The following is a 26,720-nucleotide window of genomic DNA, read 5'->3' as shown; positions in this document are numbered from 1 at the left end:
GAACCAGCTGCCATCCTGCAGCCATGTTGAAACAGAGCCCTAAGATCGCCTTCGCTGTCTAACAATACGGGCTCTGAGTTTCCCAGGAGCCCAGCCCTGATTTGATTACCGCTCGCTGTGCAGCCAACAGCCACTATAAGACATTCATGATGCAAATCACAGTCTCTGGCTTTTAACTCCTAAGATTTATGGCAAATGCCTTCCTAACTTACCTCATCAGTAAGCTTTGCGGCGTATTATGTGAGGAGAGTGTGCCGGATGGACTCTGCTAGTCCGTCTAAGAGAGAGTGCTTTGAACCAGCCACTCAGATCACAGCCCCCGCGCTTTTCAGTGAGACACTGCAGTGAGTTTTTCCCGCTACTATCAGGGTACAGATCAGAAGCCTGCAGAGAACGCTGGCCTGCGTCGTGGGCAAGAGAACAAAACCACAGCAGAGAGGGCGACTGTCGACCTGCACCAGGCTGATACAGCTCCTGCAGGTGCTTGTGCTGTCAGGAGGGGCTGCGTTTGGTTCTTTGATCTCAGCCTGTTGGGACCACTGAAGTGAAGCTTGTTTGCTGGTGGCTGTGCCATCGTCACTCTACGTAGAGTTTGTCATCACATGAGAATCTAAGAACACCCTCCAAAAGCTGCTGCGTGCATGCTGCTCTTGAATGTACGTGGAGTGTCGGTGCCAGATGGAGGCCTTGGAAGGCATAGATCTAGGACCATCGTACAGATGAGGAAACTGAGGCCCAGAGCTTGCTGCCAGGTAGAACCAGGACTGGAGGCCCGCTCACCCATCCCATCCCTGCTGCTTCTTCAGTTCCATTCCATCAGCCTCTCCCACCTCAGAAAGAGCATTAGGCCTTACCCCTGGTTTTGTTAATATTTGGCCATCAGTTTCGTTTGTTCTTGGGCAGTTTGTTTTTTCCTTTTTCCATGGGGTGCCTGTCTTAGATGCCAAATTCATCTTGGAAATAACCAACATAGGCACCCCATGGAAAAATAAAGGGAGAGTCCTCCAGTGAGGTGCGTCTCCTGTTTAGATTTCCAGATTATTCCCATAGTACCCGCCCTGTCTGAAGCTGTGCTATATATTATTTATTTATTTATTTGACACAGAGAGACAGCCAGCAAGAGAGGGAACACAAGCAGGGGGAGTGGGAGAGGAAGAAGCAGGCTCATAGCAGAGGAGCCTGATGTGGGGCTCGATCCCAGAACGCCGGGATCACGCCCTGAGCCGAAGGCAGACGCTTAACGACTGAGCCACCCAGGCGCCCCTGAAGCTGTGCTGTAGAAACTTCCTCTTTTTCCTCACCTCTCATTTCTGACTTTCCCAGAATCGCAATGGAAACCTACATCCGGCAGAGACAGCTAATCATGTCGCCCCTGATAACATCCCATGTGACTGGGGAGAATGAGCCGCTCACTTCAGTCCTGAATAAAGTGATAGCAGCGAAGGAAGTGAATCACAAAGGACAAGGTACACAGCCCTGCGCACTAAGCTGGTGGGGGGTGCGGTGGTGGAGCTGGGTCCTGGGACACCCGCCCTTTTCTCTGTCTTCTTTGATGCAAAGCAGACCCGGGGGGTTTGCTGTCCTCAGCTTCCTGCTGAAGGCATTGAACACTGAAGAGCACAGAGGCTGCACTCAGCACTGAATGGGATCGCAGCTGTATTTTGTAAATTCTGTGGAACAAATTATTATCCCATGAGACCTTTCTCAGTTTTGTCTCCCCTACAATCCCAATGCTGATTCTAGGTAAATGCACAACGAGAAAGAAGTTTGGGGATAATTATGTTCCACCCTCTGAATGCTTATCCCATTACGTTAAGTAAAATTAAGAGGAAAGAGGCCAGAGTAATACAAATGAACAGATATTAATTTTTTAAGATTTGACTTATTTATTTGAGAGAGAGAGAGCAGAAGCAGGGGGAGGGAGAGGGAGAAGCAGGCTCCCCACTGAGCAGAGAGTCCAGTGCAGGGCTGGATCCCTGGACCTTGGGATCATGACCTGAGCTGAAAGCAGATGCTTAAAGGGACTGAGCCACCCAGATTGAGCCCCTGAGCCCCTGAACAGATATTAATATGAAATACTGGGCTAACTAGCAAAACATTTTGAGTTGTTTTTAGTGCTTCCATATATCATTCCTTCTGTTGACACAGTTTTAACTAAGAAATTCCATTCATTGAAACTGCATTTTAAATCCATAAATTCAAAAATATTTTTTAAAAAGCTGTTTCAAATTTTAAAACTCAAATACCAAGATGGTGATGATTTGGAGATAATTTTGAAGATTGGGTCACTTTTTTTTTTTAACCACCCTGTAGCTATCTTCTATTGAAGTGGAGGCAATCAGGAAACACTTTATTTTCAGCATATTTCGTTTTCCATGTATTCACAGTTGTTCTGGGTGGGAAAGAGATGTGAGGAATCATTAAAGAATCTGAAAGCAAATAATGAAGTACATTTCTGTTGTTTTAGAACTCCTAGCCTAGGATATGATTTAGAAGAGTAGAAAATCCTTATACTAAATAAATTGCTGTGTAGTGTAATTCCCTCCCCCAGGCAAAAGTGGAAAAAAAAATTTGTTTTCTTGCTGCTTAACAAAGCAAGTACTTTTCAAATGTTTTTATGCTCATTACATGTATTTTTCTGTGGCTGGCTGCGTGATATTCCATTACTTGGATTTAAGAAAATTTGATCCCCCTAGGGAAACACTTAAATGTTTTCTATTTTGTTACCATTATATATTTAAATAACTCTGCTGTGACTACTTTTATACATAAAGCTTTTTCCATATTTAGGAATACCTCCCCAAGAAAATTCCCAGAAGTAGGACTCCTGGGTCAAATGATGGGAACAAGCTCAAACTCAGAGATACACATATTACCAGATTGCTTTCCATTGACTTCTGTCAGTGGGTGCTAATTACCACAGTGCCCGCTTGGCGACCCAATAGTTAAAAATCTTTACCTGTTTGTTGGGCTCCTGGGTGACTCAGTTGGTTAAGCGTTTGACACTTGATTTTGGCTCAGGTCATGATTTTGTGGTCATGAAATCCAGCCATGTTTCCCAGCTCCACGCTGGGCTATGGAGCCTACTAGGATTCTCTCCCCCTCCCCTGCTATTCGTGTGTGCACTCTCTCTCTCTCTCTATAAAAAAAAATATATCTTTACCTATTTGAAAGGTGAAAAGTAGACTTCCATAGTTCTCTGCAGTTTAAAAACTACTTGATGGTGAATTACCTAGCCTTCCTATGCATTCGTGAGTTTTTCTAAAGTTTTCCTTCTCAGTTTTTATGAAGATAACAACGTCTTATAGAACATGTATTTTTCAATTTTTGATTTGTCAAGTGTTTACCAACTTTGTTACTTCTTTGTGAATTGTCTATTCATGTTCTATTTATCTGATGTCTTTATTTCACCCTTTTGTAGCCTGCCTTTCACATCTTTATAAATATCAGAACTTTCCATTTGTGTATAGATAGTTCTTTTTTCTTTAAGATTTATTTATTTATTTTAGAGAGAGCATTCATGTGCACACACACACAAGTGTGGGGAGGGGCAGAGGGGGAGAATCCTCAAGCAGACTCCCCGCTGAGTATGGAGCCCCATATGGGGCTTGATCCCACGACCCTGACATCATTAACCGACTGAGCTACCCAGGTGCCCCTAGATAATTCTTTTTTTGTGTGATTTCTTCATTTGTCTCTATACTTAGAAAAAAGGTTCATTTTATTTCCTTATTATATTAGGAATTTATTTATTTTTTTTTTTTAAAGATTTTATTTATTTATTCGACAGAGATAGAGACAGCCAGCGAGAGAGGGAACACAAGCAGGGGGAGTGGGAGAGGAAGAAGCAGGCTCACAGCAGAGGAGCCTGATGTGGGGCTCGATCCCATAACGCCGGGATCACGCCCTGAGCCGAAGGCAGACGCTTAACCGCTGTGCCACCCAGGCGCCCCAGGAATTTATTTTAATGGAAACGCAAAGTGAGAAATTAGATTGATTCTCTTTTAAGTAGCAAGAAAATTATTCCAGCAAATTTATGAAATTGTCATTTCTTTTTTCAAAATGTTATACATCTTTACTGTATATTAAATTGCTGTATATTATAGTACTTAATCTAATTGTTTCCATTGATTTGTATATATCTTTTCTAGCACTAATACAATACTTGATTACAGCTCTACAATATTTTGGTATCTGATAAGGAAGGGCTGTCTTTACTCATGTTTGTTTTTTTTTCCCTCCAAAGTAACATCTGTTCACACCTCTGTCCAATTCTCAAGGAAGTCTTGTTGTGATTTTGATAGGAGTGTCATAAAAATTATAAGTTAACTGCGGGAGAATTTACATTTTTATCATAAAGTATCTGTATTAATACAATGCATATATTTTTTTCAGCGTTTGTGTGTTTATGGTATAAATCATAGAACTAAACGGTCATCCCTTATTTCTTTAAAGGACTTTGGGTATCTTTGAAGCTTTTGCCAGGTGACCTCACACAGGTTCAGAAGAATTTTTCACACTTGGTGGATAGATCGACTGCAATTGCCCGAAAAATGGGCTTTCCTGAAATAATACTTCCAGGTAAAAGCTTTTGCGTGGTTCACCTGTCCTCCACCCTCTAGCTCTTCCTTCCACACAGCAGTTACGTCTAACAGGACAGCTGAGGCAATGTGAGATCCTCTGTGGTCTTCAGTGACCCGCATCCGTGGTATCGAGACAGTGGGAGACTCTCGGGGTTGCAGTGCCGGGTACACAAGCCCGAGATAATGCTTCTGCATGGAACTCAGAATTTCCTCGCCGCGTTCTTCCTTTCTGTTCTGCACAAGCCCCTCTGAAATTCTTCCCCATGTTACCCGTTAAGGATCACTAATGGTAGCACAGGTTTCACGCCCCAAAAGTGATTTGCCTTGTCGCATGTCCCTTTCTCAGGGTGACATTACCAGCATTGGGGGGCGCTGGCCAGGAAGCCCCAGCGAGGAGCCTGCTCAGCTCAGTGCAGCCAGACCCTTTGCCCCATTTGCTTAAACTCCGACTGTGTGCTTGGCCCTCCGCATACATATGGCGACAAGGATGTAAACATTCTGCGGTTTTCTTACTTTCCTTTTGTCTTTTTTGGCACCATATGTTGGTGATCTGCATATGTGTTCTCTTGAATTCGCTGACTTAACCCATTTGATTTAATCTTTATAGTAATGAAAGGAAATCATCTCAAGGAACTTTATATAAGATAATATATTACATAAAGCATATGTGTTGTAAATAATAAAATATGATATGGTGAATTTTATAGATAGGTAGATAGAATATATAAATAAGTAACCTTTGGCATGTTAGAAAAATTTTAGAAAACCATGCTGTTGTCTACTACGTAAAAATTGGGGTTCCTTTAACGTAACACAACATCTTATTCCTCCTTCTGGAGATTAAGGAGCGGTAATAACGTGTTGCCACACACATCGTCTGCACATAGTGGCATTAAAAAGGATGAATGGGAAAAAGAGCTATCTGAATGGAGACCATCTTTTTCCTTTCTCATGAAAGAAGGTGGTGCTTTGTCTGCTGATATCATCCCTTCCAGACTCATCAGCCCAGTGCGTCGTCATCTTCATTCTGTGAAAGTGTTTGTCTTCTTGTTTAAAAAATAAGCATTGGTAACATTCCTATAACCAAAGGCAGTGTTATTACTACAGCAAGAATGAAATCTGAAACAATAAAAGGGAGAAATTTATTTTTTTGGACAAAGTGAATTTATCTTTGCCATCTGGCTAGGAAGATTCTTTCTAATCTGTCTAGTCGATAGGATTGGTTCCCGGACTGCCAGGGCTCTCAGAGACTTGGAAAATCATCTAGGACAATGGCTCCCAAATGCTGGTCTTTGGTTCAGCTCAGAAACGTTAAAATACAGGTTCCCACAGCGTTCCAGAGACTCGATTCAGTCTGTAAGACCAAGGCTTCCCCAGGGATTCTGGTGATCGGCCAAGTTTGAGAAATAAGAGATCCAGACCAAAGCTCCTTACCTTGTCGCTTGTCATCACCATTTGGACAGGCTCCAGTGACACCATCAGCCCTTGCCTCAGCCCTACTTTCCCCTCTAGCTCAGGTGCTCCTGCTGTCCGCCCTCCTCTGCACAGCCAGCATCTCAGAAGCCATCACATAACATGCTCTCCATCTCTGTTTCTGCATCTGCCAGTCACCCTCTGTCCCGTCCAGAATGGTGTCACTAGAGTCACCCGAGATTGTAATGCCACTCAGTCCAGGGGATATTTTTTAGCCTGTCTCGGGTTCTCTGGGCAACATGTGACATTGTCGACCACCCGCTCGTTGACATGGTCCACCCTCATCGCCGGGGACCTGCACTCTTCTCTTTGTCTCCATTCCCCTTTGCCACCATGTCCCCTTCAACCTTGCCTTTAAATGTTAGAGTTCCCCAGTATCTGGTCCTTATGTCCTCTGTTAGTTTGCTCGGGCTGCCCTAATAAAGTCCCACATGCTGGGCAGCTTCAACAACAGACATTTATTTTCTCACACTTGCGGAGGCTGGAAGTCTGAGATGTCAGCAGGGTTGGATTCTTCCAACCCTCCCTTCTTGGCTTAGAGATGGCCGTCTTCTCACTGCGTCCTCACACGGTCACCCGGGTCTAATCTCTTCTTATAAGGACATCACTTATATTAGAATAGCACCCACATATGACCTCATTTTACCTTAGTCACCTTTTTAAGGGGCCAGTCTCCACGTACAGCCGCATTTGGAAGTATAGGGGTGAGGGCTTCGGCATATGAATTTAGGGGGAACAGTTCAGTCCATAACAGACCTCTTTTCCTTCTCATTGCTGTATTCTCTTCCTATGTGATTTCCTCCACTCATTTTGCCTCTGTGTCTTAGTTGCGTCTAAATTCGTGTCCGTAGCCTCAAGACCACTCCTTTGAGCTCTGTTGCCATAGATCCAACTACTTCCTGCCTCGGGACTTCAGAAGCCACTATGCCTACCTGACTGGGTCTCTCTTCTCCTCTCTTTAACTGCTTCATTCTTACTCAGAATCCCCATTTGGAACTTATAATCCTTTGGATCTAGACTGGCTCTTCTGTTGTGTTTTATATAAGAGAACGGCACCCTTGCCCATCCAGTTGCACCAACAAGAAACCTGAAAGTCAGCCTTAAACCTCCCTTTCCTTTATAGCTTACACTAAATTAGTGACTAAGACTTGCCGGTTTTACCTTTGAACGGTCTTTCGAATCCATCCCTCCTCCCCTTCTCCATTGTCACTCTGTTAGTGGTAGCTACTGCCATCAGTTCCCTGGACAACTGTATGTTTGGACAACAATCCTATGTCCCTGCCTCCGGACCTTTGCACATGCTACTTTCGCTCCCCCTTACTCTCCTCCCTTCAATATCAGCTCAGAGGAAAGATTCCCACAGCCTCCAGACATAGTAGGGACTTAGTGTTATGCCTTCACAGAGCCTGATCTTTTCCTTCATTCGTAATGATGCATTTTGTCCTGTGATTATCTGCTAATGCTTCTCTCCTCTAGACTGTAGGCTCTGTGAGAGTGAGGCTGGTGCATGGCTGGCTCACCATTGTCTCCCAAACAGTGCTCAGTCAGTTTTTTAAATGAATAAATGAATATTATCTCATCTGATTGTACCGTAATTTATTCAGACAGCTGCCTATTGTTGGAAATTGAGGATTTTCCAAATTTTCACTTTTGTAAACAACAGCACACTGAATATCCTTATAGGTGAATACTTACATTCTTAATACTGTGGTACAAATATTACCAGTGAAGTTGCTTTGTCAGATAAGGCTTTTAATACAAATTGTCAGTTTCTCTCTTGACAAAATATGTCAGTTCAGAGTTTGAGCTGTGTTGTATGAATAAGCCCCTTTTGCTCCACCTTAACCAACTGTGGGCAAGACCTTAATTTTTTTTCTAAGCAAATGAGTGGTGAAAATGAAAAGTGCTCTAAATGTGCACCCCTATTTTCTTACAGTGCTAGAAGGTTTTATTTTTTTACATTGGGAGGCAGTTTATAATAGAGTATAGATTTTGGAGTCCGTTTTATAATACCGAGTCTTCCCGGCCAGGAACTTGTTATGACTTTCATTCATTCTAGGGTTTGTTTAAGCATCTCAATAACATTTAAATTTTTCTTCACTGTGGGGGCTCTTCATTTGCTAATTAATTTTTCAAATTTTGTGCTGGATAATCCAGACTGTGACAAGTGGAAATGATTCTGATACTGGTAAAAACAATTAAGCTGATTTAAATAAAGGTAAAGTATTCTACAGGCTTTTAGAAATAGTGTTTCTCTCATCAGGTTATTATATGGATTAACTAAATGATTACCTGTAAGACACGTTGAACAGTGCCCAGCACAGAGGAAGCACCGAATAAGCGTTAGCTTTTGTTATTTTCAGATGTGTTAAAATACCGCCCTCCAAGGCATTATTGAAAAAAAATCTGCCACTGTAACCTAATAAAATACATTGTGTACTTATTATTAGACAGCAGGTATTAATAAATAGAACAAAGGATTACTATTGAAAAGAGTTCCTTTTGAAACAGTGCATTTCAAAGACACTTTGGTATGCATGGAAAGGTAGGGTGAAGGATGCTGAAGAGGACAATGTATATAAAAACTTATGTATATGAATAGCTCCCTATAAAGTCAGAGCATTTCTGTTTTTGTTGTTGTGAAGATTTTATTTATTTGAGAGAGAGAGAGTGATCGGGAACGAGGGAGAGAGCGCAAGCAGGGAGGGGCAGAGGGAGAAGCAGGCTCCCCGCTGAGCAGGGAGCCCGATGCAGAACTCAATCCCAGGACCCTGAGATCATGACCTGAGCCAAAGGCAGATGCTTAACCCACTGAGCCACCCACGCGTTCCAAGTCAGAACATTTCATATTTTATTTCTATGTTGTATCTTACTGTATCCTGAAAATTTAAAACAACTTCTCTGAGCACCACTCATAGGGTGGGTTGTCCTGTTGCAGGCGACGTGAGGAATGATATTTATGTCACCCTGATCCACGGGGAGTTTGACAAAGGGAAAAAGAAGACACCAAAGAACGTGGAGGTGACCATGTCTGTGTACGACGAGGAGGGCAAGCTCTTGGAGGTAGGCGGGGCTGCCCAGAAATCCTGCTGCCATCACACACTTCTTCGCATTAGGGGACTTTAGTCTTAGGGGACTTGCTCCCCACATTAGTGTGCATTTGCTTTTTTCATAAGGAAAAAGGATGAAACCTGTTAAATTTGTGATTAGCAATTACCAAGTTTACTAAGAAACCCACTTAGACGCTTATTTTCATTATTTCTCCTGTTCTAAGAAGTATCTCCAGCCACTAGTGGCTTCATGTGTATGCTTCTGATCCAGAAGTTCTGTATCATTTGCAAGTAATTAGGCCACTGGTGGGTCCCTGTGGGGAGTGAAGTGGTGTGGGGGCCCAGAAGGTGCTGCAGGGCCCCCTTCCTGTACCAAGTCAGCAGAACCAGAGGAGACACACCCGGTAGAGAGCTGTTAAACTGGTAGGGCTCTTGGGTCACATCAACTCCCACTGGTCTTTAGGTTTTGTTTTAGTAATCAGGAAACTGCAACCCAACGGGGGCAAGCTATTTTCTCGCAGAAACACAGAAGTTACTGGAGGAGGTAAGACTAGATCCAGGTATCCTGGCTTTCAGTCCAGAGTTCCTCCAACCGTGGCAGCATTCTGTCCAGACAGACAAGTAGTGAGTGTTGATTCTGACATCACGGAGGCTTTCATGGTCTCAGCTGAGATCCAGTTCCCCTCATATGAGCCACAGTTCTCTCTGGTTACCTTCTGTGGAATTGAAGACCCAAGCTGTCTGAGTGCCTCGCTCACACAGGTCCTTGAGGGCACAGTGGAGGGCGCATCCCCATCCCTTCCCTTATGGACGTGATCGACTTTGAAGGCAACAGTGGACTGAGTCAAATCGTATTCAGTGTCAGGGGGGAAAACAGTGTGGTGGGCTCTGGTATGAAAGTGGCTTCTTTGTACTACTAACAGAGCCCTTGAGCCCCTGAGTTCAGGTTTGCATCTTCTCTTGATGGCTCACATCACAGCTTTGCTTACTAGCTTGAAAGTGCCCCCTTGGAGGCCTGGTTCTACTGAAGTAAGTGGCTCATTACCAGGAAAAGACACAGCCCTGAGTTTTAGTGAACAGTGCTGTACAGATACTCCAGGTCCTTGAAGCAGAGCATGGACAGGACCTCGCACAGCGGTGCGTCTGCATGTGCGCCCTAGCTCCCAGTCACCCTCTCTGGGCCTCTGCTCCCTGAGAGAGAAAGGAAGAGGAAGGAAAGAGAATGCCTGACTGCAGATGGAAAAGAGAATAAAGTTTACGGCAGAGGAGTGTTGGGATGGTGCTGGGTCCCTTAGTGACTACCACAGTTACATACTTAGAACCTCAAAGAAAGGAGTAGAAACTCATTCTTACCCTGCTCTTTCTTCTGCCTCCAAATGGGATCAGCTGATGTGTGCCAGTGTGAGGCACGTGCCGGCCATGTGGAGGGTAGAGGGCTCATGCGTGGTGTGGGGAGTGCTCTTATTTTTCTAGATGAAATTATCCCCTTTTAGTATTTACCCCCCAAATACAAAGACACTAACTCAGAGGGATACATGCACCCCTATGTTTATAGCAGCGTTATCTGCAATAGCTAAGCTATGGAAACAGCCCAAGTGTCCATCGACTGATGGATGGATAAAGATGTATATATACACAATGGATTATTACTCAGCCATCAGAAAGAATGAAATCTTGCCATTTGTAACAACATGGATGGAGCTAGAGAGTATTATGCTAAGTGAAATAAGTCAGAGAAAGACAAATATTATATGACTTCACTCATATGTGGAATTTAAGAAACAAAACAAATGAGCAAAGGGGAAAAAAAGAGAGAGACAAACCAAGAAACAGATTCTTAACTATGGTGAACAGATGGCTACCAGAGGGGAGGTGGGTGGGGGGATGGGTGAAACAGGGGATGAGGATTCAGAGCACACTTGGGATGAGCACTGAGTAATGTCTAGAATTGTTGAGTCACCGTATTATACATTGGAAGCTAATATAACACTGTATGTCAACTATACTGGAATTAAAAAAAACAATTAAAAATGATCTTTTAATTTTTTCTTCCCTTCCAAAGAAAGCAATTCATCCTGGCGCTGGATATGAAGGCATTTCAGAGTACAAATCAGTAGTCTATTACCAAGTCAAGCAGCCCTGTTGGTATGAGACTGTCAAGGTGAGATGCGCCGTTTGTAATCTCCGTCATATTTTAAAACTCCTTTAGATTCCTTTCTTTTTACCCACAAATCATTCCCTCTTCATCCTGAAGTTATAGGTAGGTTGCCTGTGGTGTCCTATAAGAAACGAATTGATAAAATTCTGCATGAGAGTATTTATCGTTAACTCGGAATTCTTAAATAACATTCTCGTTGATAAATGTGTAGAAATTTCACTAGAGACGCTTGTAGTTGTAAGGATGTCATAGGCTGCCAAGATGATCCAAAACAAAATGGAAATTTTCACACTCTGCAAGCTGTTGCCTAACATTTTTTTCTTCTTGGCCTCTGACCAAGTTTTCTGGGCTCTTTTCAATTTAAATATGTATATTACAAATTCCCTAAGTGCTTTTTAGATAAGCCCTCCTGGTGAGTCACTCAGTAGCCCTGTGGCTAAAACAGTGTCGTAATGCCCTTTCTGATTAGGTAACTAATGCTCAAAAATGTCAGGTGACTTTCCAAGATCCTGTAACTGCTTAGTGTCCTCACCTAAATTGGAGCCCATTTCTTCTAAATCCCAGATTGTCAAAGTCAAATTGGATTGTCAAAATCTTATGAGCTCTCCCTAGAAAACTAAAAGAAAAAAAAAAAAAAGAAAGCTCTAATATCTCAATGCAGAAGTAATCATTTTCCACAATTTTATATACTTCGTATGTTTTGGAATGTGCAGTTTATAACAGATTTATGTTGTGCTTTTTAAAACTACTTATCTCAAGGCATTAAAAGTTCTTCAGAAATGGGTTTCTAGGTACTCGAATAATATTCCATTATATGATCATGCTATAATTTATTTAACTATTTGCCACAAGTTCTCTGCTCTTTTCATTGCCATGTACTTCTGTATTCCTTGTCCCCTCCATATATGTAAACAGCGTAAAGCTTCCTTGTCCCCAGTATTTTATCTTTTCCTTCTGTTATGGACCCTAATTATTACCATATCAATCAACTTACAATACACCTTGCAGTCTGAAAGCTCCTGTATGGACCCCAAAGTCCTGATCTTGTTCCTCTGAAGTATTTCCTCTTTCATACTTGAGAAGGCACTAGAAACTTGTAATATTTCCATCCTCAGAATCGTGGTAAACAGCAAAGGTGATTTCTCTTGAGATTCTTAAGGTTTTGAAAATAACAATCTGTTTTGAATGGAACTTTACTCTGAATCTCACTCTGTAGGAATTAGTGCTGTAGTAAGAAACGAAAAATGCACCAACTCTGTAAAATGAGCTCAGAGTGCAACATACTGTGTATCTGTAAACTGTGAGTTCCTTATCACCGTGCAGGTGTCCATCGCTATAGAAGAGGTTACTCGCTGCCATATAAGATTTACCTTCCGACACAGGTCATCTCAGGAATGTAAGTACTAGAGGTCTACAGCATAATTCTGGTAAAAAAAAAAAAATTACTCTGGCTTGACAGTACTTTTGTGGGTCTAGAAAACAGAATACTTGGAAACTAGTTACTTAGCATCATTACTTCAGGATTCTTTGGTGCTAAGTCAATCAGAGAAAGACAGATACACCGTACGATGTCACTCAGATGTGGAATTTAAGAAACAAATTCAATGAACATAGGGGAAGGGAAGGAAAACTAAAAGAAGATAAAAACAGAGGGAGGCGGACTATAAGAGTCTCTTAACTCTAGGGAACAAACTGAGGGTTGTTGGTGGGGAGGTGGGTGAGGGGATGGCATAACTGGGTGATGGGCATTAAGGAGGGCACTTGATGGAATGAGCACTGGGTGTTATAGCAACTGCTGAATCACTAAACTCTGTGCCTCAAACTGATAATAAATATATGTTAACTAAATTGAATTTAAATAAAAACATTTTTTAAAAAAGGAATTTCCCCAAAATGTGTTCTATGAATATTACGGTTCTGTGTGATGTTAATAGACACTCTGTAAGGGTTTCACAGGATAGGACGTGGGTAGTGCTCTGAAGTCTCTGCTAGTCTGGTTAGGAAGGTGAGCAAGAGAAAAGGCAACTAAGGTCAGAACAGTGTGGCAGGTGCTGCCCCAGCAAAGAGTTGTAAGGGGGCACGTAGCATGGTGTCCAGCCCTGTCATCTGTGCATGATTTGGACACCCTGAGACTGCAGGTGTAGAAGGAATCGATGTTTCCCCAGTGAAGAGTAATGGTGGGGAAATGTGTTTGAAACTCACAAAGTGAACGCATAGGGCTGAAGTGAGAGCAGCGGGTGTCATGATATTAAGTTGAACCCCACAAAATTGCTCTTTTTGTAGGTCAGTGTCAAATAGTCAAATATCAGCAATTTCCAATGGTTCTACATAATACTAAGCTAGCATTTATCAAGCCCTTAGTTTGTATGAGACACTAAATGAATCTCTGTTTATACACTGTGTAGCATCGACAGTCATCTGATAAGATACATAATGCTTTTCTCCACATTTATACAAAAAGAAACTGAGCACAGAGAAATGAGATCCTTGCCCAGGGAGGTGAGGGCTAGGGAGTGACAGAGCCTGGACTGACACTTCAGTGGTCTGAATCTAAGCAGGCTGGAGCCACATCATGAAGGATGAAGGTTATTTTGAATCAGGTTATGGCGGAGCCCTTAAAAGGTGTTTTATGGGTGGTAGTGATGGTGGTTGTGGTTTGGTGTATGTTTATAATGGCTTTATTCATAATATCCCCACATTGGATATAGCCTAACGGCCACCAACAGGAGAATGGATAAACAAATCGTAATGTAATCATATAGTGGTTTACTGCTCAGCCAGTTAGGGACACGTGAGCCGCTGCTGATCTCAGAGTTGTATGTGTGATGAGAACAGGCCACAGGTTGCCCAGACATCGACACCTAACTGGGGGACAGTGAGCTCAGAGGCCAACACCTAAAGATCCAGAGGGAGGTGCTCTGGTTCCTTAGGCAAGCTGGATCCTCCTGGCACCTGGGCTCCTCTCTTGGAAGGAAGAGGTGGCATAATGAACCTTGGCATATAATTAATGCTTCCCAGAGTCTATCTTAAAGCAACAGAAATGAGGTATCTCATGGAAGTGTTTTTGGAGCACTGTGGTTGACCTGATTAGATCTGCTTTTGGAAATCTCACTCTGGCTGCCGTGTGGAGGAAAGGACTGCTTGGAAAGCTCCTCTAGAAATACTGGGAAGACTTGAATGGAACTAGGGTAGGAACAGAAGGGAGGGGGAGAAAAGGCACAGGTTTCAGATGGATTCGGTACATGGAGTTGACATGGCAGGGGGAATCAGTGTCAACATCTGCATTTCTGATTTAGGTGATTGGGTATTTGCTGGTCTCATTTATTTGCAAATATAGGAAGAAAATCATAGGTGGAGGTACTAGAAGATTTCAGTTTGGGGAATATTTCCTTTGAGGGGCCGTGGCATGCACAGTCACACACGGCTTATTGTAGCTCGCTGAACGGTGTTGATTACAGCGTGATTGAGTATCACACCCTGGAGCAAAATGGGAAATGGTCCATCACAGCGAGCGCTTCCTGCTGTCTTTCTGCACTGCTCAAACCTGTATTTCTGTCTTTTCAGCCAGAGATAAATCTGAGCGAGCCTTTGGCGTGGCCTTCGTGAAACTGATGAACCCGGATGGCACCACTCTGCAGGACGGGAGGCATGATCTGGTGGTTTATAAGGTGCTGCTAAGAGAACAAGGCTCAGAAAATTGCTTGGGAAATATTTACTCCCTCCGAAAGGGGTTCTTAAGGCTCCAGTCAGAATTATGTGGATAAACATCAGAAACTTCTCTAGAGCTATAAGTGTTTGTCCCTTATGTCTAGAAAACCAGAGGGCTCCAGCTGCATGGTCTCCCATCCCTTCTGTTAAGGAGTGAGTTGTATTATTATCGAGGCCTCTAAAGAACGTCCCCTCCTTCAGCAGTGTTCTGTGGCAGTGAATAGTCAAGGGCTGGCCTGTTGCCTCTCCTCTGCATCGTCCTGTATGGGACAGAGACAGTTGCACTGTTGGGCTCGGTTGGGGTGTGGAGGGTGTGGTAGGATGTGGTAGGATGTGGTTTTCATATCACCAAGAGCCAGGCACCATTTCTCTGCTAGGGGACCTCGCTTCCTTCTCTAGCAGTTTGGTCCTCACTCTTTAACTGCTACGGAATTATCTCCTGAGATTTTCGAGTGGAAAGTAGACATGGGAAGGTCTCCTTTATTGAACTATATCACAGAACCGGTAGCTTCTTTGAGCTGCATCTGCCTGGCGTGGGTCTTCCTTTAACAGCTCCTTATTTCACAAATAGTTTTGGGAGTTGTGGCAAGCTATTTCCTCCCAATGAATCCAGTCAACCCCTCAACCCAATGACATATCATTCTGACCATTTACAGGTTCAAGAAAATGAAATCCACCCTCATTCCTTAATATTTATTTATTTACAGCAGACATCTAGGATGTTCTCAGTTTGGAGTTCTCAACTTACTCCATTTTATTCAGTGTTGAAATTATTTCTGGGCTCAAACCCTGGAAAAGTATCACAGTGTCTTAGGGTTGGAAGGAACATAAGTATAATTTGATAGAACTGTGTTTCATGCACTGGAACGGCACTGTGCTCATGAGAGAAAGTACTTTTATTTGCATCTATGAGATTTTGCCCATCATTTGGTATCCCTCATATGCTTCCTTTTCAGGGTGACAACAAGAAAATGGAAGATGCTAAATTCTATCTGACCCTTCCGGGAACCAAGATAGAGATGGAAGAAAAAGAGGTCCAAGCGTCCAAAACCCTGGCCAACTTTACTGCAAGCAAGGACAGCACCAAAGACAGCTTTCAGATCGCCACCCTTATTTGCTCCACAAAACTCACCCAGAATGGTAGGTGTGGTGACCACACTGACACCACACTGAGTTTTCTGTTTGGTCCCCCTGGGTTCCTTTGTTAGACCCAGGGGGCTGGGCCACATGGGGCTGTGTCTTCCGAGGCAGGATGCTGGGCACTTTGGATTCTACTCCCTGTTCTTCAGGTGGTGTTCTTCTTGCCTATCTTTCAAATAGGATGAAAAGTAGTTTGGTATTTTTTAATATTATAAAACCTGTAAATGTATTCACTAACAGAGGCTGAAAAAATTTTAAAGTCTTATGTTGCCTTCCTTAAAGGCGGCAAAGAACTCTAATAACGTACTCTGTATAATATATGAAATAACAGATGTTGGTAATAAGGGGGAGGATACTGGCAGAGGAAAAAACAGTCTCTTGCCCAAACAGGTGTGGCCAAGAGCAGGAAGGGTTTCCTGTTAGAATTCTATCTGCCCCCCCCAACAGAGATTCCTCTTTCCCATTTTTTTTTCCCAAGTAGTCGGGGGTTTTTCATAAAATCAGCTGAATAGTTCAAATGGGCTTCACTTTGTTCCTTCTTGAAATCTCTGCTATCAATTTTAACTTCTCTTGTGTATATGATGGCATTTGATATCCAATAACAGCTTCTCATTCAGTTAACTTATGAGTAAGGGGCCCTGCTGAACATAGTGAGCCAAGAATGAGGAGCTCTGGGAACTTGCCTTAGAAATCCTGTAGCCCTTGTGATGTATAAAGGAATAGTCACTTTGGCCTTTTAGAAGATTTGAGTGAGGAACACGGCCGGGACTCTGCCTTATGGAAGTGCTAAGGGATAGACAAAACAGTTCAGACATAAGATACACTCAGGGATTAGATGTTGGTTGATCTTTAAAAGGGGTCAGTATTGTTTGTTTTGATGAATCATGGTTGGCTAGAGAACATGGATAGTATTTCAACTTGGACAAGGGGCCAGACTCAACAGAGTGAAGTGCAGAGCTGATACATACGCGAAAGTAAAAACACGCTCACCAAGAATTGAGCCAGAAAAAAGGCAAAACCATGGAGACAGTGAAAATTTTTATGGTTGCAAAGGCCTCAGAGAGGAGGAGGGATGAATAGGCAGACCACAGGGGACTTCTCCAGCAGTAACGCTATACGATATGGCACCGTGATGGATACATGGACATGTGTCATTATACATTTGTCAGAAGCCACGGAACACGCTACACAGAGTAAACCCTAACGTGTACTGTGGACCTCAGCTCATGAACGGTATTAACGTTAGGTCATCAGTTATAACAGATGTACCGCACTAATGCAAGATACTCGTAGTAGGGGGAGCTGGGGAGCATTGGGAGCGTATGTGGGAACTCTCTATGCTTTGTGCTTAATTTTTCAGTAAACCTAAAACTGCTCTCAGAAAAATAAAGTCTATTAAGAGAAAAACAAAAATTAAGCCAGAAAACCCTCTGTACTTCATAGAAGACATGACAAAACTGTGTCTGTGACCTAATCCTTTTTAGGGAAAAAGCAAATGTGATCAACTGCTGGTACTGGGTTAAATGTACAGTATTTATGGAAGATGATTTAGAAGGAGAATCAAAGGTTTTGAATGTATTCAGACGCTTTGAACCAGTCTGAGCCAGTTGTCTCAGCCCTAGAAATGAAACCTAAGTAAACAATGAAAGATGAGCGCAAAGATTCACGTATGATGATGTCTCTGTGTTACTCATAATAGGGGAACAGCAGAAACAATCCAAAAGTCCAGTAATTAGGGGCATTATCATGTAATTAATTGACATATGTACAGCTGCCAAATATATTTCAAAATGTAATCTAAGACATGTGAAAACTTTAGCACTAGGTGGGGTATAATCCTGATTTTGTTTAGATACATGTTGATGGTTTGGAGCCAATTGCCTGGGTTCAAGTCCCAGCTCTGCCACTAGTTCTTTCAGCTCGGGCATGCCACATGGCCTCTTTGTGACTTGGTGTCCTCTTCTTGGAAACAGGAGTAAGACTAGTGTGTATTTCAAAGAATGAAGTAAATTAAAATAAGTTAAAGTAAAACAAGTGTCTTGCCCATTATAAACACTATATGAATATTAGCCATCATCACGACCACCACCATCACCACCACCACCACTACCATCACCATCACCACCACTACCATCACCATCACCACCATCACCATCATCATATGTACACAGGAAAAGACTAAGAGGAAAGACTCCTGAAGTTGGGACCGTGTTTATTTTCTGTGCTCTTTCTGTTATTTTTCAAACTTTTATTTATAAAATGTTAAAATGGTATTTTTGTAAGTACGTAGCAGACTATACAAAGCCTTAATGTACTTTTAGGACTTTTAAGGGATAGTCAAAAAAGGTGACATTTATCAAATAGATTTTCCTTTCCAGAGATTAGACTTCAAGTAAAGCAAGAGATCAAAGTAGCTAAAATTAACTTCAATGAAAAGCAGAAGGAATTTCCATGAAACATAACCATATGGTTAGATTGTTTATTATCTCCAGTCAAGAACACAGGAAGCGTACGGACAGGTGGCAGTACTCAGCTCAGACACTTGATTTGCTGATATCTGCATCACTCATCTTCTACATATTCTAAAGCCATGCTGTCCCCCAGTGGCAGCCACCAGGCACGTGGACCTTGAGAAATTTATTTAGTAACAGAAGAAAGGATGGTTGCACTAGTCTCATTTCAGGTGTTCCATGGTTTCGTGCTGCTGGTGGCTTTCGTGTTGGCCAGCAGACACAGAACATCACCATCATCCCAGAAAGTTCCATCAGATGGCTTTGTTGTCCTCCCCATTCCTAGTGTTTAGGTCTCAAAAAAACTCAACATACCAAACTAAACCAAACCAAAGTCTTGCATGATAACCTATCCCAAAGAAGGTTAAAAGAGGCAAATTCATGGGAACCAGGGAGGAGTGATGTGCAGTCCTCATGGCCCGGGGTGGGGGCGGGAGGGAGGGACGACCGATGTGAGAAAAGTGAAGAGAACAGCAGGACATCCCGAGTACCAGAGGACACAGGACATTCCGACGGACAAATAATGAGAATAAAGATTGTGGGTGGCTCATGTATTCTTTCTTCTAATTCGACGGAAGTTACAAGGAACCACTTTAATGTCTTCCAAGAAAGAGGAAGGTGAAGAACAGTAAGAAACCCTCCACTCCAAGAGGGCACTTCCCCGATAAAGAGGGTAGCTGTTCTTTCACAGAGACTGTGACCAAGGGCATTTCTCCTTAGCCTTACAAAGGACTATTCAGACTCTAAAGGTTAAAAGCCACTGGCCTTTGTAACAAACAGATCTTGTAGTCTCTTCATTTATAAATTTTTTCTAACCTAAATCAGAGCCAGTTTATATGGATTATTTGTTTCTGGGCCTTTATGGAGAGTGAGGATAGATTTGTGGCTCCAGCAAAGGGAGAGGGGAATTCAGGTCCTTGCAGGTGTGGGGCCCGGTGCCACACAATTCCCAGCACCATCTTATTTTTACCCTCCAACACCCTAGTGCACAAAGACACCAGCATTGCCATTATTCTGTTCACTGATCAGAAAGTTGAGTTAAAGTGCCAAAATATTTTGCCTGGGTTCATAAGTAGTGGACATGGATCTGAAAATAGATATTTGTAACCCCAAAAGTCAGTTTTTCTTTTTCTTTTTTAATTATTATAGTCTCTAATCCTTTCCCTAAAGTAGCCACTAGCCTAAATTAGGGGATTGTCAATCAGAGTATCCCAAATTCTTGAATACTTTGGGGGAGGGACGTAAATTGAGAGGACATTAGATAACATTTGGATAGTCATTCCTGATGATCCAGAAATTCCATTCTGGTTTTGTTGCCCAGAGATGCTGCTGTACCTGGAAACCAGAAAATGCGTGAGAATGTTCATGGCAGAATTGTTTGTGATAAATAGAAAAAACTGCAAACAACTCAAGTGTTTATCAGCGGTTGAACGGACAAACCCATTGTGGTACATCCCCACAATAAGAGAGATACTGTGTAGCAACTGACGCAAATTAACTAGAGCTATATGCCTCAACCTCGTGAGTCTCAGCAGCACAGGAAGTCTGGGGACTTTGCTCTAACACAGGGCTGCCGCTTTTCCAGCCCCAGGACCTATGGTTGACCAGATTCCAGCTCTATTCCTGACATGGGCAGTGCTGTGGCATGCAAATATTTCTGGAGCGTAAACCTCTGGGCTGATAGAAGGGTTGTTTGCAGATGCTCCAAGCTGCCGGGTGACTCTTCACCCTGATAAAGTATCTAAATCCTTTTCCTCAGGCAGCAACTAGTGGAGTGAAGTAACAAATGGAGTGGTGCCATTGACTATCCTCTGGCGGAAGTAGGAGATGGGAAGGGGGAAGTGGACAAGCCTAGCACAGTGTCTATTATTAATGCTTACTGAATACATGACTAAATCCAAGAACTGTGTCGAGCACAATACCGGCTCCCTCAGGGCCACTAGTTCCCTTTCTACCCATCCATTCATTCTTGCATCAAATACATATTGAACACCTACTAGGTGCCTGGCAGCATGGGTGTATAACAATGAATGCAATATGGTTCCTGCCCTCAAGTGGCTCAAGTCTATAGGAAGAGCCAAAGAAATACCAAGTGTGTCTTTATTATTTGTTATGTTTGTCTATGCATATGCATGTGTATATGTAGGAAAGAGAATAAATAGCACAGAATGATTGGGTCAGTCTTCCCAGAGGGAATACAATTTGAGGTGGGTCTTAAACATAAGGATGAGCTTACCAGATACATAGTATTAAAATATATCTGGGCATTTCAGACGAAGGGAAGAATATATGCAAAGACCTGGATCTATCAGAGCATGCCATAGTCTAGGGAGTAGTGAGTTGATCTGTCTGGCTGCTGAGGGATAACAGAATGGTGGGTAGTGGGCTGGCAGGAAGGCCACTCACCACGTTCTGTGAGTGGTATTGGGACTTTATTATGTTGACAGTGGGGAGTCTCTGGGCACTGGGTGTTGGAGGTTTCCCAGGGACTAAACAATCTGTAAGCTAATAAACACTCATGAAGCAAATTGACTATTCTAATGAACAGTATGTTTTTAACAACTTCTGAATATTATACAAGTCCATTGATTAAAAAGCATGTGTTGCTAGATAATGCTCTGTAAATTGGAACAGTAGCTTAAAGTTTTATGTTCTCATTTATTAGTGGTTAATTTTTTTCTCTGAAGACTGAAAGACCACAAGGTTTTTTCTGGTTTAGACAGAAGACAGTAAATTTTAAAAAATAAAAAAATAAGGAATTAGCCACTATTAGGGTCAATTATCTTTTCTAGAGAGTTCTGTAGTTGAATCCTGAAATAGTGTGCGTTACTTCTTCTAATCAGTGTCTAATTTTATGGTTTGTGGTCATTCTTCCTAGTTGACCTATTGGGCTTGTTAAATTGGCGTTCAAACTCCCAGAACATTAAACACAACTTAAAGAAGTTAATGGAGGTGGATGGAGGCGAGATTGTTAAGGTATGTTTATGTATTCGTGGTTAGAAACACAGTCACCGTATCATTAGTTCAATAGTTCAAATTAAATCAGTGGTCAGAAATATAAAACTTGTTATCTACATTGGAAAGCAGAAGTGCCAATTTTTAAGAAATGCTATTTTTAATTCATTCCATTGTAACCTAATTTCTCTGAATTTTTGCATTATGGAGATGAACTGAAAGCATAAAGTAACCTCTCTCTTTGTTTTTTAATGTCCAGTTTTTGCAAGATACACTAGATGCACTTTTTAACATAATGATGGAAATGTCAGACAATGAAACCTATGACTTCCTTGTGTTTGATGCACTGGTAAGCAGTTAAACGTTAAACGTATTAACTAGTTTATTCTCACAACTGTGTAGTGTTCAGTATTTTGCTCTTATAAATTACTGCATTGAGTATCCTCTCACATAAATATTTGCATACATCTCTCTGATTCTAGAGGTTAAATTAGAAACAACTGACTTAGGTTCACAGACTTTATTTTTCTGTTACCCGTTAGATCTTACTTTTTGGTATGCCTTCTTTCTCAGGGTAAATGAGGTATTGTATTACATTAGAAATCAGGGATCACTTTAACTTATTTGAAAATTTCCTAGCTATAAACCAGGAGATACCTTTACCAAAGGTGACTGTGGCTCTGTTGTCTGTGCTTGTATGTTCATACAAGGGAGACTGAATTCACATATCAGAAACAAGCATCAGTCTCATTCTGTACAACATACAGCCCATTCCAAAAATAGATCCAGACAAGGAGAGATGACGTTAGAATCTTGGAAGGTGGGGTGAATGGGCGGCTCAATCGATTTCTACCTTCAGCTCAGGTCATGATCGCAGGGTCCTGGGATTGAGCCCCATGTCAGGCTCCCTGGGGAGCCTTCTTCTCTCTCTCCCTCTACCACTCCCCCTGCTTGTGCTCTCTTGCTCTGTGTCACATAAACAAATCTTAAAAAACAAACAAAAATCTTGGAGGCTACAATTTGTGGCAAAGTGAATGGAGGAGGCTGACACATCCAAACCAAGCATCGTTTTCTCGTTGGGGTTAAAATTCTGTGCAGAATTTACCTGTATGTTGCAGCAAAGGAATGTTGGCTGTTTCACCAGCTTGGAGAAATTGATACATTCAAGAAGTGGTCAGGAAGTTAAGGATATAAAATAAAGAGAGGAAATGCTCCAGCTAAGATCACACATGTCCAGATTCATGGGAAAGAGTGGTTCTGGATTCTGTGGGACCGGGTCTGCAGATTCTCATGGGATAGAGCAGCTGGCAGTGGGTCTATGCAGGCGTCCCTGGGGCCCCTCTTCTGCATTCTTCTCTCATCAGTAGGTGCAGTGTGATGCTTTGTAGATTATGTGCCTGATAGGGATAGCATTCATAGAAGAAGGGGAAACTGAGAGGCAAAATCTGATGAAGTTCAGTTATTGGGGGCACTCATGCTGCACTTATGAGAACAAGGTCACGAAATAATTCATTAGCTGCATCCTTGGGTTAGAGTTTCTTTTTCCCACAGGAGACCGCTTTCTGTATCTTTCTTTTGCCTCTCCCCATCTTCCTCCCTGACTCATCTTGCTTGTGCACTGGCCTCTCTGAGACACTGAGCTCTCTGAGGCCAGGGCTGGCTCTTACTAGATTCTCCATAGCATTTAGCCCATTGCCTGACACATCATAGTTTCTCTGTTGATGTTAAATAAAAGAAACTCCAAGACTTTTACTTCAGCTCTAGAACGGTGAAGTGAGAATGCTGCAAAAATGGTCTGGAAAGAAAAGAAGTCACCAGGATGCTAACATCCGGTTTATTGACTAAATGCCTGGGGTTGTACAGTGCTGCTATCTCTTATTTTTCACCTTTGGCAGGTATTTATTATCTCACTGATAGGAGACATCAAGTTCCAGCATTTTAATCCTGTCCTTGAAACCTACATCTACAAGCACTTCAGTGCCACTCTGGCATATGTGTACGTATAATTCAAGGGAGCTACCTGCTGCTGGGTTGTTGGGTGTGTACTCTTAGGGTTGGGTTGTTAAGAAATGCAAGGGACATAAGCCGAGTAAGTGTGCCCCTAAGTGCAGAAGCTTGTTCGAAGCTTCCGGTGGGAAGAGAGAACCAGCTAAGTATTCCACCCCTGGGAAAGGCATTAAAGTCAATCCCTGCCTTCTGGGAAGCTCCCGGGGAAGTAAGGCTGTATGTCTTTGAGAATCCAGAACACAGAGAGATGAGGAGTTGAAGGCATTGGGAGCACAGTTAAGGACAGAAGGTCGTACTCAGATCTTAGGAGAGTTGGGTGTCAGGGGGATTAGCAGGAAACCCCACGGTGACCAAATAGTGGATTAAGCAAGACTAAGTCTGGTAGCACTGAGGGTCATGTCCTCAGCCCTACATCACAAAGGCTTTGTATGAGATTTAATTTTTCTGTCTTTTATATAAAGGAGAATGGTCTCTGCCTTTTCCATAGTGCAGCCTCCTTTCTGTCCTTGGTTTATGAGCCTCTGACTCAGGAAAGCAACTAACATTCAGCCCACCTCACCATGGCATTGTATGTGGCCTGTGACCCCCACCCCCTTGCATCCCAGCTACTGTGCAGAGCAATGTGATAAAGAGTGACAGGAATGTAGTTGAGATCAGCAGAGATCTTTTGGACAGTGGCTTAGGCCGGTCATGCTAGCTGCTGTTGCTGATCAATCAGGTTGGCTACCAACCTGATTCTTTAGGTCAGATCATAGATTCCCTTATGTCCTTTCTGAACTAAACAAGAAAGTTCTTGGTTTTATTTGCATGGGAGGCCCAGCGATGTTATAAAATGTAAGTGACAGAAAAGAGATGTTACGTCGCATAATCACCAACAAACATGATGGACATAATGCCCGCTGGATTGGGAGAAGCAGCAGATACACTGGTGATAGGTTTCTTTGCATCCAGTAGCCTCACTTTCCAAGCAGGCAGTAGCTGCAAGCGGGGCACTCCTGTCACCGGATCTTCATTTCACAGAGCCAAATGCAACACTCCAGGAAGTAGTAATCTGGGTTTCTTTATAAGCCTTTATCAGTTCGACATGTGTGCTGTGATTTTTCTTAATACTATGAAAACTTAGAGATTTATAGAAAGAAAGGTCAAGCTATGAGTACCCCCCGAAGTGTAAGTTAACAACCGATTAAGAAAATGCCTAGACTCTGGAAGGACACAAAAAGCAATCTGACATCCCAGCCCAGTGTTATCTGTTGGGATGCTCAGAAACCATGGTTGTTTCCATCAGACTGAGCCAGAGTCAGATTGAACTTCTCTTCCCATACTCACCATTCTGTGAATCCCAAAGAGTTTAGGCAGACTGGAGGGAATTAGACTTCTTTTAAGGTGACTGCATTAGGCAAACATTCCCTTCCTTACAGGAACATCTGAGGATGTATGTATAATATACTAGAGATTAAAATGCCTTCATGGTTTGAATCCCTTCAACTTTCATTTTTGATCCTTTTAAAAAATCCTAAGGGAAAGAAACCACCCCTTCTAAGCATTAGGGAAGCTCCAAACCTAGACTGCAGTGAGGAACCGAAACTGCAAAGGAGTCAATTTCCCTACTCAGAGCATATTCTAGAAGAGAGAATTATAGTTGTGATTTCTGCTTCCCCGGTATGCCAAGTTCCCGTCTTATATAACATACCCCAAACCTCAGAGTACCACTTTGCCCCACTGACATTTTTCTTTTTCACCCTTTTAAGGAAACTCTCCAAGGTACTGAACTTTTATGTGGCCAATGCAGATGACTCCAGCAAGACAGAATTGCTTTTCGCTGCTTTGAAAGCCCTGAAGTACTTATTTAGATTCATCATCCAATCCAGAGTGCTCTACTTGAGGTAATGGTCGCTGCAGTAAGATGTTTGTGCTGTATCCTCTCTCTCCATGGACTTTTTCTTAATCCTCATGCTCATGTTCAGCGCTCTGATCATGGTTAGGTCATGGAATTGCCAAATTTCAGAACTCCAAGGCTGAAGATGGTGGTAGACTCTGAAACGCCTAGAGAAGGCCCATGCCAAGTCCTTTCGAGTCGGCAGAATTTCTAGAGCAGTAATGACAGTGGGACTTAGGGATGCAGGTAGCTACAGTGTGCAGCTTGATAAAAGCCTTGGTTGGTGATGACCACTCTGGGAACCAAGGTTTCTGTGGCAACACTGCATTTGGCGCAGCAAGGGACTGCATGATGTTGGGTGTACAAATCTAGGATTATGAGTTCTTGGTGGTGGATGGAGAATGGTGGCAGTTGTCTTCGGGGAGATGTTTCCTTGTCAGGGAGGTGTGTGATTTTTGCTGACATCATGCTTAGCTACCTGATGAAACTAAGCCAGATATGGTAATTCCCAGCTTGAATTTCTTGAATAACAGTTCCATCAAAAATAGCAGAGACAGAGCAGGCGGACTCGCGGACGGCACCTGCGAGACAGCAGACTTAGAACGCGAGCTCCAGGAGCGCGCGCGCAGGGCGGCTGGCGGGCCACCTGCACCAGGGAGCGGGCAGACCGCGGACCCGCACTCTGGAAACAGCAGACTGAGTCCGTGAGCCGGGAGCGTGCACCACCAAGCATCTCACGGAGCTCCGGAGCTCCGGTGTGCTCACTGGATCGAGGCTGAGACCGGGAGCTCCGGGAGCGTCCGCGGGGCGGCTGGCGGCTGGAGGGCCACCTGCACGGGGGAGCAGGCGGACTCGCGGTCAGCACCCGTGAGACACCAGACTGAGACGGGGAGCTCCGGGAGCCCGCGCGGGGCGGCTGGCGGCGGGCGGGGTTGGAAACACAAAGGACAGAGACGTGCCGGCCCTGGAAGTGAGGGCTGGGACGCCGGGTGTGGGGCGCACAGCCCGGGATGCTGCAGGGTTGAGCAGCACCAACAGAAACAGAGTTAAAGTGGCCAGAACATCAGTGGAGAACGATCCGCGATCCCTCTGTTCTGAGACAGAGGCTGAATTTCAGCCGCTGCTGCTCTCTCAGAAGAGGCATAGCAAACCGCCAGGGAAAGCCGCCAGAGAACAAAAGCCCGGAAATACCGGCTCACAGGGTGCCCATCCCCATCCCCCCTCGCAAGGGACACAGAGACTCTACCCAAACAGGGTTTT

The 26,720-nt window shown here is 43.2% G+C and overlaps 1 protein-coding gene across 4 annotated transcripts in view; it reads left to right on the top strand.

Annotated features, from left to right (window-relative positions):
* Positions 1-26,720, top strand: part of DOCK5 (dedicator of cytokinesis 5) — a 213,681-nt gene that overhangs the window by 111,960 nt on the left and 75,001 nt on the right. For 3 of the 4 annotated variants that reach the window (XM_034661245.1, XM_034661244.1, XM_034661246.1), the window contains exons 12-22: positions 1,324-1,466; positions 4,456-4,581; positions 8,995-9,119; positions 11,169-11,267; positions 12,588-12,660; positions 14,829-14,932; positions 15,929-16,112; positions 21,501-21,598; positions 21,837-21,926; positions 23,473-23,573; positions 25,333-25,467. In XM_034661245.1, coding sequence (XP_034517136.1) covers positions 1,324-1,466; positions 4,456-4,581; positions 8,995-9,119; positions 11,169-11,267; positions 12,588-12,660; positions 14,829-14,932; positions 15,929-16,112; positions 21,501-21,598; positions 21,837-21,926; positions 23,473-23,573; positions 25,333-25,467 — 1,278 coding nt within the window. Of the gene's footprint in view, positions 1-569; positions 753-1,323; positions 1,467-4,455; positions 4,582-8,994; positions 9,120-11,168; positions 11,268-12,587; positions 12,661-14,828; positions 14,933-15,928; positions 16,113-21,500; positions 21,599-21,836; positions 21,927-23,472; positions 23,574-25,332; positions 25,468-26,720 lie in introns of those variants that run through there. The other variant, XM_034661247.1, reaches the window with a different exon arrangement.

The sequence above is a fragment of the Ailuropoda melanoleuca genome, chromosome 5 (genome assembly GCF_002007445.2).
Source record: "Ailuropoda melanoleuca isolate Jingjing chromosome 5, ASM200744v2, whole genome shotgun sequence".
In the NCBI taxonomy this organism is placed as follows: Eukaryota; Metazoa; Chordata; class Mammalia; order Carnivora; family Ursidae; genus Ailuropoda; species Ailuropoda melanoleuca.
This window is presented reverse-complemented; position numbering and strand designations above follow the sequence as displayed.